The following is a 13,851-nucleotide window of genomic DNA, read 5'->3' on the forward strand; positions in this document are numbered from 1 at the left end:
AGCAGTCATTGGTACCCAGATATAAACCAGTTAAATTCCTCCAGGGTTGTCATTTTGGTATGCCAGTGTAGAAAAGGATGGCAGGGAGTGAGAATCAAATTTAGGATATATGCAAGAGATCGCTTGAAATTATGGACCACTACATCTAAAGTGGATAGGAAGAAAAGTGAAGATAGAAGAAATGCATAAGGAGAATGAGAAAGTAATGGATTGATGGACTTGAGATTCGGTGTGAATATTTAAAAATTATTGGAGTAATGAGAGAGTAAGCTCAAAGGATGAGAAGTTTGGAGTATGATATGAATTCATATATCAGACCTGATGACAGATTCCAGGGTATGATCTTAATAGTATAGAGTCCATTGAAGTGTGGTAGAATGTTTTGAGAGATAAGGTCAGTAAACTCTAATCCAGCGCAATGGGCTTTTGAGTCCTTTGGTATGATAGTGGGTCTTAAAGTAGAGAAAAAGACATATGACCATTGTCTGAATCATTAGTGAATGAGAGTGAGTCATCAGAAATTTAATAAATAGAGGTTGAACTGAACACATTGTTTCAAAATATCAGGAGCTTATTCAAAAGGGTGGAATAGTAAGCTTTCTCACTTGGTTTACTACAAATCAATCCCTCTCCGTACTGTATTTCTGCTGTCCATACCCTTTTACATACTTAATCAGGTTACTCTTAAAACTGACTCTTGTGATAGCATTCCCTTTCTGTAAAATCTCCAAAAAATTCTTTTGCCAAGAAAATAAAATTGAGAGCTCTAGCCTGACATTCAGAACCGTTCATGATCTGGCTTGCTGCTGCTAAGTTGCTTCAGTCGTGTCCGACTCTATGCGACCCTATAGACGGCAGCCCACCAGGCTCCCCCGTCCCTGGGATTCTCCAGGCAAGAACACTGGAGTGGGTTGCCATTTCCTTCTCCAACGCATGAAAGTGAAAAGTGAAAGTGAAGTCGCTCAGTCGTGTCCGACTCTTCGCGACCCCATGGACTGCAGCCTACCAGGCTCCTCTGTCCATGGGATTTTCCAGGCAAGAGTACTGGAGTGGGGTGCCATTGCCTTCTCCATAAACTTTTTCTAATTCCAGACTGGAGACTGATAACTAGAGGAATCTGAGGAACATTGTAGCCTTATTTTCCCTCATCTTTTCATATTCTTGACCTCTGAACCTACTTTTGAAGAGAGACTTGGCTCATCCTTTTAGAGAAGAAAGCATATTCCCGCTACTGCTCATTTTATATTAGTCGAAGGTCTTCTGGAAGTTTGAGAGTAGTGGGCTCCCTATTCAAGGAAAATACTTACTGTCTTAATTCCTAGCACTTGGAATTATCTGTATTGACTACTACCTATTTAGGTAGATCTTTAATCAGTGAAATGATTTAAGTATGATTATTCCTTTGTGCAGCAATCCAACTTTGTGAGTTTGGTCTGTTTAGTGGCTATTGAAATTTTACTAATATGGAAACTAAAAGATAATTCCAGCTTTTGATGGATTTTCTTTTTTAACCTCCTCTTGTGGTGATTATTGTTTTTCTGTGTCTCGGCAAGGTTGGTATGTTAGAGACAGTTATGTGTTGACTTGTTAGGCTGAAATAAATATAGCCAAGCTTTTTCTCAGTGCTTTGCAGCAGTTGTTAGTTCAAAATCCAAAACAAAAACAAAACCCGAAGGGACAGTAATGTACTTGATTTTGTAATTGCTTGCTGTTGCTTCACCTTTCCTTCCATATCTTGCTCTCATGCTTCCTAATGCCTGAGCAGACTGCATCGTCAGAGCGCCGAGGAGAGTGGGAAATCCAGCCGAGCCGGCAGACCAATACCTCGTACCTGACGTCTCACTTGGCCGCAGACCGCCATGGGGGATCAGTGCAGGTACTGACTGCCTTCCTTGCCTTCTCTTGGCCCTCCCAGCTTGGCTGGTAGAATGTTGGCTTGCTTCTGAAACTCAGGTTCCTTTAGAATGGAGTCTCACAGTAAGGTTGAGCTGCTCTTATGGTTTACTGCATATCTCTGTGCTGATTTTCTACTGAGGTGCCTTGTAAGAATCACATTTGAGATGATTTCTGGTTGTTGTAATTGGCTAAGAAATATGTATATGATTTCTGACACTAATTTCTGGTGAAATGAATCCTTCAACCTTGATCCACTCATAGACGATAAAATAAAGTCAAGGTAGAGGTCTGTTAGTGTCAGGTGTGGGAACTATAAAGATCTGAGCCATTTAAAATAAGTATTTTGAGGATAGAGGACTGCGTATGTAGCTCATCCTATGATTATATGTGTCATAGCACATATACATTTTGAGTCCATAAATAATTTGTTTATTGGACTCACTCAGCTATTTATGACTGCGAACTCAAGGAGTTGAGCTATATTCTTTTTTCCCTTCCTCGAATAATTATTTCTGATTTCCTTTGGACTATTTTGAATCTTTATTATCTCTCATACTTAAGAACATCTTGTGTCTCTTTTCACACATGTCACTATTTTAATAATCTTAACCTGATTGTTTTTCTCATACTGGTAAGTGACGGCACCAATTGGGGCACACAGGTGAACCCAGAGCTACCAAATATAAATTCTTATTCTTAAAAAGGGATAGGTAAGCCTTTTGCATAAAAAAATGCATCTTCATAGGCTGATTATTTAAGATACATCTGTACATGGACTGACTTACTGAAGATCGTGTTATTCAAAGGACAGCTCTGATGTGTAAACCAAAAATGTTCTCTTAGGAGCATCTAGGTAAAAATGATGGATTGAAGACAACCCCATCTGAAATAACACTAAAAGAATGATAAGGAGGTTTTTTTTAAGGCATAAATCCATATAAGAATGGAGAAAACAGACAAGGAGGCAACAGCAATCAAACGTCAGAAGCTGGATAGCAGATGGGCAATTATTAAATGACTTAGGAGTCCCAAGAAAATAAAAGTCTGAACCAATACAAGAGAAAGCTGAGAGACTGTTTACATGGGGAGTCCCCAAAAAGCTCAGAAAGTGTGGAGAGGCATGTGCTAAAATGAAGAACATTGGTTTAAAGTCTGTTTAAGAAGCCAGAGATCCCTACTTGTCCTCTACACAAAGACCAAAGGTTATTCTTTGGAGAGGGCAAAAAAAATGGTCCCTGGGGCTTCCCTGGTGGTCCAGTGGTTAAGACTTTGCACTTCCAATGCATGGAGTACACGTTCTATCTTCTATCCCTGGTCAGGGAACTAATATCCCACATGCCATGCAGCATGGCCCCCCCCCCAAAAAAAAGATGGTCTCTGGATTAGGAGATACAAGGCACATTTGAGGGTGGAATACCATACTGGAAAGGGGGAGATTAAATGAATGTGTGCATACTGACTGCCTGCTTTCCCATTTAGTACTTAAGAATGCAGACAGTCAGGTGTGTACCTTAAAGGTATGAGCTTGAGTCAGCTCTGGGGGATCTAACCACCCCCAGAGAAAACATCTGAGCCTACTGACAATAGGGTTTCCCTAATGAATTGGACATCCACATCATTCTGCTATGAGATCATCTTAGAAATCCCATCTCTGTACTCACAGTGCCAGTTTACTTTCTCCCACTTTTAAATAAGAGCAAACATTCAGGGATTATCAGACTTCTGAAGAAAACTCTTAAAAAGAGACCAAAAAGAGCAAAACAGCAACAGAAAAATACTTTGTTATTAAAAACCTTGTTGAAGATATTGCTACTGTGAAGCAAAGACAGGATGCTACATTTAAAAGGAATATTCTAAGAGCAAACAAACCAAAAAAAAAGAGAGCTTTTGGAAATTAAAAACATAATAAACAAAAAATTAAAACTCAATTATCCTTCAATTAAAAAATAAATACATTAAAAAAAAATTAAAACGCAATAGTTGGGAATTCCCTGGCTGTCCAGAGGTTAAGACTCTGCGCTTCAGGGAGCATGGGTTCGATCGCTGGTTGGGGAACTAAGATCCCACCTGCCAAGTGGTGTGGCCCAGAAACAAAAAGCTCAGAACTTTGGAAGATAAAGTTGTGAGGAAGTCTCCCAGAAAGTCAAGCAAAGAAAACGAGATAAAAATAGTAGGAAACAACATAAGATTTAAGAAGAGACCAGAAGGTCCAATTTCTAAATAACGGGAGTTCCAGAGAGCAGAGAAAGTGGAGGGGCAGAACTCATGGACAGAATCATTTCGCACATATCAGAGACTTGTTTCCAGGTCAGAAGGCCCACCAAGTGCCCAGCTTAAATGGATGGTGAAATCACATCAAAGTATATCATTGTGAAATTTCAAACACTGAGGACAAAGAGCAAATCCTTCAATCTTCCAGAAAAAGAAAACAGTCACGTGCAAATAAAGGACCAGGACTTAGTATAGCCTCAGGTTTCTGAACGGCAGTGCTGGAAGCTAGAAGGCAATGAGCAGTCCCTTCAAAGCTGAGAAAAAGTGATTTCCTACCTAGAATTCTGTACTTCTGCAAACTGTCAATTCTGGTTGGAATATGTAATAAAGACATTTTCAAAAATCTGTGGTTCCAGTAATTTTACTTCTCATGCACCCTTGTGAAGCTGTAGGAGGATGTGTGCTATGAAAATGAGTGAATCAACCAAGAAAGAGTAAACATGGGATCCAGGAAACGAGATCCAACTCAGGAAAACAGCAGTGTAAAGACAGGCGGTCCTAGGCTGCCATCTGTCTTCCAGTAGAAGAGGGCAGCCTGTCCTAAACAGAGCTGGCCAGGAGGCCTGGAGAGCAGTTTTATCAGTTAACTCAATGGCAAATAAAAAATCATGCAGGGAAGAAAAGATAACTATGGTACACTCCATGATACAGCTGTAAAGAGCCTTTAATTGTTGTAAACACTAAGAATTGATTTAGTAATTACTGTATAAACTTTAATGGGGGAATAAAAAGATAAAAAAGGTGAATACACTGTCTAAAAATAACAAATCAAGATGCATGTTATTCAGAGATATGGAAGCGAAAAACAAAGGAATCAGCTATAAAGGAAAGGGAAATGGTGGAGTGGAGGAAAGAGATTATTGTTTTTCACAAGTATCCGAGTATAAATATTTGATTCTTTACCCAATGTGCTTGTATAACTAATAAAAATAAAACCTAACAATTTAGAAATATATATGTAAATATATATACACACATGTATCAGTTTCTGAGTATCTCATTTGCAAAAATTTGTAAGTTTAATAATAGCCAATTCATCTAGTGTTGTTGAAACGTGAGTTTCAACTATTATGGAGATAATTTGGCAATACCTGTTAAAATCTTAAATATGTACCACTTTTGATCCAGTGAATCCAGTTTCAGATAAATAGTCCTCAAAAAAGTACAGGGGAAAAAAATGTACAAATAGTAAAGATACATATTTTAGAACAATGCTGTTAAGAGATTTAATTTTTTGTATGAGATGTAATTTAAAATTGTCTAATAATCACTTGTTAAAAAATAAAAAGAAGCAGGTGAAACTAACCTTAATAATAAGTCCTTGAAACCTAGTTTGTATTTTACACTTACTGAATATCTGAGTTTAACATTAACTAAACAAATATAATACTTCCATACTATGGAGAGACAGATCTCTGGATGTCGTGGAAAATGGCCAAAATATATTGTGGAAAAATATATTTTTCCATCAACAGTATGTAAAATTTGGCTTCCCTCTTAGCTCAGTTAGTAAAGAATCTCCCTGCAATGCAGGAGACCCTGGTTCAATTCCTGGGTTAGAAAGATCTGCTGGAGAAGGGATTGGCTACCCACTCCAGTATTTTTGGGCTTCCCATGTGGCTCAGTTGGTAAAGAATCCACCTGCAATGCAAGAGACCTGGTTTCATTCCCTGGGTTGGGAAGATCCCCTGGAGAAGGGAAAGGATACCCACTCCATTATTCTGGCCTGGAGAATTCCATGGACTATATAGTCCATGGGGTCGCAAAGAGTCGTGGACAGGACTGAGCAACTTTCACTCTCTTACTTTTACTTCTGTCCAAAAAAATGGGTCTAAAATTGTTTGAATTAAAATATATAGGAGATATAAGGGCATACGACTTAAGAACGACATTTAACATTTAGCTAATATACACTTTGCTCAAATCTTTATAGTTATTTACAACTCTTACTAAGATCAGTGTTATTCCAGTTTTATAGATAGGGAAACTAAAGCAGAGAATTCCAAAATGTATTAGTTTTGAATTATCAAATGTATTAGGATTGAAATGTTGGTTATCAGCTAAAGTACTGCTTCCTTTGGTATACAACTCTTGATTTTTCTTCATGGTAACAACTGAAAAGCAGGGCTTATAACTCAGATCTCTCAGACTCTTAAAAGGGATGCTACCAATATGAAGGGCTAAAGTTCAAAACAGTACTTCACATTAGTCTCTTTCATGGATAATTCTAATTACTTTGGTCTTAAACGGGATATAGCCAGAGAAATGTGAGATTAATATTATTAATAGTGATTACAGCAAAATAAACTGCCAGTGTTCGAGGTATACAAATAAAGCCTACTTTTAAATTAGGTTATTCTAAAATAATCAATGGAAAAGTATAAATGATAGTTTCAAATACTTAATGATTTGTTACATCCTTAGAGTTCTTCATAGTTTTTCAGATTGCTTTCCTAACTATCATTATGTTTAACTGCCATAGTAATTATGAGGTTAATAGAACCAAGGTGGTTATTGGCCTAGTCTTACAGAAATAGAAACCAGGGCTCACAGAGAATGCTGACAGTCGAGAATCCAGCTCTTTGGTCACCTCCACCGGGTGTTTGTTCCACCGCACACCTAGGCAACAGTCCCGTGGTTTGACAAACTGTACCTCCAACCTGAAATAATTACGTGTATGCTCTAGAGGTCCAGATTCGTCGCCCTTGATTCCCAAGTATATTTTAGACGCAGTTAAGTTTAAGGTTAGACAGTTGATAGTAGAGTTATCATTTGTGCCTGATTTGTTTGAGGATGCAGACAAGATGTCTAGTCTGTAAAATGGGGCACCCAAGGACATTGCTTGTGGGCCAAGAGGCAGCATAGGAAGGAGAAATTAGAGAGTATGAGATGTGAAATGCTGTGAGCAAGTGCCGTGGCCCAGCGTCACCAGGTAGTTCATAGGGTGGTGCCGACTGTCGCTTCTTTACGTCAGTAGAGGCCAAGATGTTTTATTTAACATCTTATCTAGTTCCTGAATTGTTTATTGAAAAACACGGTGTGATCTCTCCTTGTGCCTACCAGAAGCATATGTAGGCTGAGGAAATTACCAGGACAACAGAGGCAGGACTGCAGTTCTCCAGGCGGCAAACCTTCTCTCCTCAGCTTTTCATTTGTGTTGAAACTTTTCATTTTCCCCAACTTTTCATTAGGAAATTTTAAAATCTATAGCAGAGTTGAAGGGGAGATGCAGTGAGCCTCTGTGTATCCTTAACTAGATTAGCAAATGATTGATTTTTGCCGTATTTTCTTTAACTCAGGAGGGGGGTGTTTTTAAAGTATTTGTAAGTACATTTCAACCCAAAATACTTCAGCCTGCATCTCCTTAGAATGAAGCCATTCTCTCATGCAACCAACACGGCCACTGTCATATATAAGAAAATTAATAATTCCATAATAGCTCATATACAGTCATATCACATTTCCCCCAGTTGTCTCCAGAATTTATTTTGTAGTGTTCTGGATCTGATTAGGGTTCATGCATTGCATTTGGTTGTTATGCCTCTTCAGTCTCTTAATTTCTTTTAATCTATAAAGATCACCTCTGTGTTAAAAAAAAAAAAAGATTTTTAGACATATCTTTTTTGAAGAGAATTTAGACTTGTCTTATAGAATGTCCTGCACTTTGGATTTTCTTATTTTTTTCCATCATACTTAAGATTCAGATATTTTTTTTTTTGCAAGAATACTATATAGATAATACTATGTAGTATTCATTATATCATATCAGGAGATAAATCAGGTTAGGTGGTTTCATTGATCAGAGATGCTAAATTTCATTACTAGTGAATTTGGGGTCTCCCATGGGTAAGTCCCGGTTTAATTTCGTATGTTTCCTTGACTAACTGTACACCATTGTTAATAATTTTTTATTATGATGTATAAATTTTTATACATGATGTATAAATTTTTATACATAATTTTTATTTATGATGTAATTAGTAAGAATAATAAATACTTCTAATTTATAAATAATGGTGAGCAAAGACTGCTGATAAGTTGTAGTCACCTTGTCTGCCCTTTCCTTTTTGAATAAATACCTCAAAGATTCCTTAGACTAAACATTTCCCTCCACCTTCCTTTTTATAAGTGTGCAGGAAATTTTTAGATTACTCCCTCCCAGCTCTAGAGGGAGATAAAAGTAAACATTTATGGAGGGAGAATAACAGTACTGTAAATGTTTATTGAGCCATTATCATGTACCATGAGACTGGGCTAAGCACTTTCTGTGGATTGTCTGCACAGTAACCCAATTAGGTAAGCAGCATTGTTTCCCCATTTTACAGATTAGGAAGCTCAGGCACAGAAAGAGTGAGGATCTTGCCCAAGGACCCACAGCAAGTAAGTGGTGGAGCTAGGGTTAAAACCCAGGGCTGAGTAAGTCTAGAGCCCATTTCTTACCTACCGTGCTGTGCTGTCTTATTATAGTGCACCGGGTATTGTACCAGACGTGGTTTCATGCATTTTCTTGTATAATTCTCACATCAGTCTATAAGCAACAGTCTCATATAGATGAAAAGTTACTTACCCAGGGGCGTATGATATCTGAACCATTTATCCTATTTTGTGGTTCTCTCCCATGTTTCAGCCAAGATCTTTAACAGCAGAGTGGTTTGTCCAGCGGGGTCCCTTTTCCCACTTCCCAGCACCCACATAAGCAGGAATCATGTGCTGGAAATGAAACCAGGTGACAGAAGCAGCTGCACAAGCAAGAGAAGCCTGATCGGTTCCACATTAACCAGATGACAGGAGTGAGAGCCTTCAGTTACAGTTCGGGGACCGTCAGTGAGAAATGGGATGACGCTGAACCTGAAATAAAGGTTGTTGACATAAGACCGGTCCTCCAAGGGAAAGTGTTCCTTACTGTCTGCCCTCTCACACAGGGAGGATGCGGCAGTCTTGTTTGAGTAACTTCAAACCGAAGGTCCAAAGCTGTGAAGAAATTTCTCAAGGAAAGTGTGACTGCTTATAATTTTCGATGCTTACTATTGATTTCCTCTTTAGATTTTTTTTAACATCATCACTGAGTCTGTATATAATTATAGCATAATAAGCTGAGAGGAATAGAATTAGAGACAGTAATATCAACTATTTTATAGGATTTCTGTGAGGATTAGATTTACACACACACAAATACAACACAACACAATGTAGCAAGAGTTCCTAACACAGAGCAGGCCTTCAGTATGAAAGTTGTCATAGTTAGATGAGTTTTGTGTTTTCACATGATATGGGTCCGGGCACATTCCCTAAATTAGGACGTTTGGCCCCCCAGCCCAGAAAAACAAACGTTCTAAACATTGCCTGGCTCTTACCCAAGCTAGAGACCAGAACTCCCTTAGTGAGCCTCTCTGGCACTGGCAGGAGGCTCCTGTTGCCATGGCATCTGTCACACTCTGTCCTTCTGTTTCAGGTGGTTAGCTCAACCAACGGAGAGCTGAATGTCGACGACCCCACAGGAGCCCACTCCAATGCACCCATCACAGCTCACGCCGAGGTGGAGGTAGTGGAGGAAGCTAAGTACGTTCATCTTTCAAGGGGGCTTTTGAGTTATAGGTTGAAAAATCTTTTCTCTGTCTTTTCCTCTGGTGTGCTGCTCATTTCAGACTGGATTCCTCATGCTTGTGCCCACTGCTTTCTTCCTTTGACCATTTTATTTTGTGCATGGTACCTTAGCTGCTGCCACCCTTCTTTAGCTGTGATTTCTGGGAACACAGTCACTTTTTCTAGTCCACATGGATGAAAAGACTTAGTGACCTAAAAGGATCATGGTATAAAAGCTACACCCAAGAATAGTCACAAGCCTCTTGGGGGCCCTGGAGCCTCTTGCTCCCTAAGGGACAGAGAGAAAAATCTGCTTGTCTCACCATGGGCCATGCTGACCAGCCTTTGATTTCTGGTTCTTGGCTAACCACTCTATCTGTAGTCCTAGACAAGGGCCTCAGAGCCCTTTTGTTCTCAAAGTATTCTGAATTCAGAGAGATTTGGATTAGTCAGTTTGCACCTGTTGAATGAGTGAGCCTTGGAAAGGAGAGGAAATCACACTAACCCCAAGAGGGTGGGGAAGCCCCTCGTCCCTTTTCTGCTTCTCTTGCATGTGACTGCCTTGCCCTTCCCATCGCACTGGCCTCTAGCGCTCTCTGCACGGTCTGTGTTTAAACTCTTAGAAAATGGGGTCGAAGGTGAAATACTGCTGATTGTGCTCCAGAAGTAGCATCTCCATCACTACTTTCCCTTTTTGTCCCAGCCTGAGTTCAGGTCCAGATTTAAGCTCCAGTGCAACACCAGGTAGGGAGAGAGAAGTCCTTCACAGATTAGCAGCCTGCCACACCCATTGTGGATGACTTTTCTTATAAACTCTTTGAGAACATGCAGGCTGTTCCCATATCTCCTTCTCAGAAGTAGGCAACATATCTATAATGATACTGTGCCTTAAATGATCTTTTGAGCCTCCAGATAGCCAAAGTACCAGCCGGAAGATGTTTGTGCCTCTGTAGGAGGAAGTAAGAGGCTAATCAAGATCTGCATTCTTCCTTCTAGATATCAGTACAACTTTGCATAGTTGTTCCCCTGCCCATTCCTGTGCTCTGCCGCCCATCTCTGTGATGAACTCACTTTGCTTTCAAAGGTCCTTCCCTTCAGAAGCCAGGGCTTGAGGATTCCTACCCAGTAGATATGGGGCTATTCACACAAAGAGACAAAAAGACTTGGACTCTCTTCCTAGTCCCTGCTCACTGTAGGTAGCTTCAGATAGCCCTCTCCTGGTGAAAGTAAGGCCCTCATACACAGGGAGGGCAAAGGAGGGGTTTAAAGTCAGGAGGAGACCATTTTCAGTAAGGAAACATGCTCCCTATTCTCAGGGACTTTGGAAGTTTTCATGGTTCTCAGTATTTCAGTTCCCACGACAGAACTTCATTCTCCCACATAGACAGTGTGGTTTCTGAGCCCTCAACCTTGGCTGCGCCTTTGAGTCTCCTGGGCCACGTCAGAAAATACAAGTGCCTGAATCCTGGCTCCAGAGATGCTGGTTTCATTTATCAGGGATATGGCCTGAGGTGATTCAGATGCGAAGCTGAGGTTGGCATTGTCTGAGCTGAAAGGTGGCTGCACCATTCCTCCCCTCCCACCTCACTTGCAATCCACTGCTGTGGCTATTACTCTGAAGGCTAGGTGAGCTCTGGATTTACTACTGTGCTCTGAACACCAGGATAGAATGGGCTTTAGTCTTATAATATGCCCTGTACAGATTTATCTTTGAACCAGTTTATTTCATTTCATTTTGGTAAATGTGTACACTAATTGTATATGTGAGTGTGGTGTTTGTGTTCTGTGTAAAAGATAGGGGACCATTCGCACAAAGAGATTTCAATCTGGTATGTTCTGTTCTGACATAATCTAAATTCCAGGACATAAAGAGCGTTTAAAGCCTCCCCATTCAGCAAAAAGGAGCTCTGTGCCAGGTTCGAGCCTTCTGAAAGGTGTGGAAACCAGAGGGGGGCAATCGTATTTGACCAAATGTCATCCAAAAGCCTGGCTTAGGACATGCTGTGTGCTGATTTCCCCAGTGATTTCATGAGCTGCCAATCCATCTTGCCCAGAGAACTGTCAGGGCACAGCCGTGTGTTTTTCTTCGTGGCCTTTTATGTATGAGGGGAGTAGTGGGGGGAGCCATGTGTCCACCCGCCTGATCGATTTCATGGGAAGAAGTCACAGCTAGGGAAGCACAAGGCTCCCACACCACTCCTCAGTGCACACAGCTGTGATGCCATGTGTCCACGCAGCCTGCTTGTGGAAGAAGAGGGGGCTGTTGCTTTTAGATTAAGGTTCCACGAGGGTCCTGAGCAAACAGTGTGAAACCTTCACGTCCAAGCTTTTGATTCTGGGTTCCTCACCCAGCTTGCTTCGTGTAAAGGAGGAAAGAGCAGGGTCTTGTTTCTTTGTACTATAAACAAAATGAATGTCTATCTTACATTTAGCTCTAGGACACATCCTTGTTTAAGTGTGATTGAAAGGGTAGTGAGGCAAGGCAGCTTTTCGGTTGACTTTTGTAAGAACACAGGAGTTTTTGGTTATCCACTGACTTTAGCTACAACTTGGCACATGTGGACCTCATTTCCCCTGAGAATTAACAAGAATGGGACTTAGGCCCTTTTCTGGCAGTTATAGCTTAATCCAGAGCAGCAGTGACCCTCCTTGTTCTCTCCTAATAGGATAAAGTGTCTCTTAAGCCTGTTTTCCCCTCTAGAGGAAGAGCTAACTGCTGGCCTTTTTGGTCAGGCATGTATGTTGGTCTTACAGAAAGGCCAGGGACTTCTCTTTCCCTCAGGATATTTGGGAGATCAGCTTAACAAATTGAATGGTATGACGTCACGCGGGAATCAGAAGGACTCGGCCTTGTGCCTGTTTGGATTCATACAAGCAGGATCATATGCCCTTTCTCCTGCTCCCTTTCTGGAAGTTGCCCAGGAAAGCCCACTCTTGAGGCTCCCACCAGCTGTTTCAGTTTTGCCTTAGTCCTCACTGAGCCCCAGCTCCCACCTGACGCTTCTGTCGGGCACCTTTCCCTACCCCCTCCACTTCAGTGTGGGGACCAGGTGGCCTGGGCCTACTCACCCTGCCTTGACCGAGGAAGAACCTAAACACAGACACATACTGCATGTTTGCATGGCTCACAGGGAGTCGCTTTCCTCTCACCTCTGTGGACTAATATCTCTCTTTCTCTCTCTTCCTTTCTGTGTTTTTCTCTTCACACACTCTGTAGCTGCCTGAAAATGCTCAACCTGTGGTGAGTCCCTCTCTCCAGTTCACATGCTCGGGGAGTGGACCAGGCTAGGTTGGGATTGGCAAAGCCAAACAAAGTGCCTCAGGAACACTCAGTGGCTTCCGTATGCCGCCTCGTGCTGTCCCCACCCAGGCCGGGGCGCTAGATCCACAAGGTGGTGACGGGCAGGCCTGTACCTGGGAATTCATCTGTTCCCTCTCTCCCTTCAAACCCACCACACTGCTGCCTCTTCCTGTCAAAACAGTATCCCACAGTATCCAAAATTGGCTCTTCATTTTCAGCTGAGCAGATTTTTTTTCTGAAATTAACACAGCCAGATATTATCAGACAGAGAGGGACAGAGGTAAGAAGACTGAGTTACTGTATCAGTTGTATAATCAGAATCTAGTTAGTTACTCCTCACAACAGTCACTGCCAGATAATCTCACATTCTGTGGCTTGGTCTCTTAACCTTGAAATTAGCAGCTTTGGAAAAATCTGTGACTTTCTTTTTTGGTTTAGCTTGTTTTTCCATCTGTAGAATATGATTCTCTCTGAGTAAGAGAGCTACTTCTTAGGGGAAAGATGGACATTTTGTTGTTGCCGTTTTGAGTTTTTTGTTTGTTTTTCATTTACTGTCTTTTTTTTTTTCCTGCTTTTCTCTCCTTTTCCCTTCCTATAAACATTTAGTGGGCCATGGACTGACTTGACTAATGAGATATTGGGGCCTCTTGTTTGCACCCTCAGAAAAGTTTCCTTGAATGCATTTTTAGTAACAGCATGAGGTGTACTAAAGGGGAAGCCCTAAAGATTCTGTGTTGGCTGAGGCACATTCTTGCTGGAAGACAGAGCGCCCTTCCCACCTCTCTCCCTGGACACGGCCT

The 13,851-nt window shown here is 41.1% G+C and overlaps 1 protein-coding gene across 7 annotated transcripts in view; it reads left to right on the forward strand.

Moving 5' to 3' along the window:
- Positions 1 to 13,851, forward strand: part of CSNK1G1 (casein kinase 1, gamma 1) — a 156,817-nt gene that overhangs the window by 133,910 nt on the left and 9,056 nt on the right. For 3 of the 7 annotated variants that reach the window (XM_010840196.1, XM_010840195.1, XM_010840194.1), the window contains 2 exons: positions 1,766 to 1,876; positions 9,620 to 9,726. In XM_010840196.1, coding sequence (XP_010838498.1) covers positions 1,766 to 1,876; positions 9,620 to 9,726 — 218 coding nt within the window. The other 4 variants (XM_010840197.1, XM_010840198.1, XM_010840200.1 and 1 more) reach the window with 4 other exon arrangements.

Source organism: Bison bison, unplaced genomic scaffold (genome assembly GCF_000754665.1).
Source record: "Bison bison bison isolate TAMUID 2011002044 unplaced genomic scaffold, Bison_UMD1.0 scf7180017864142, whole genome shotgun sequence".
Taxonomy (NCBI): Eukaryota; Metazoa; Chordata; class Mammalia; order Artiodactyla; family Bovidae; genus Bison; species Bison bison.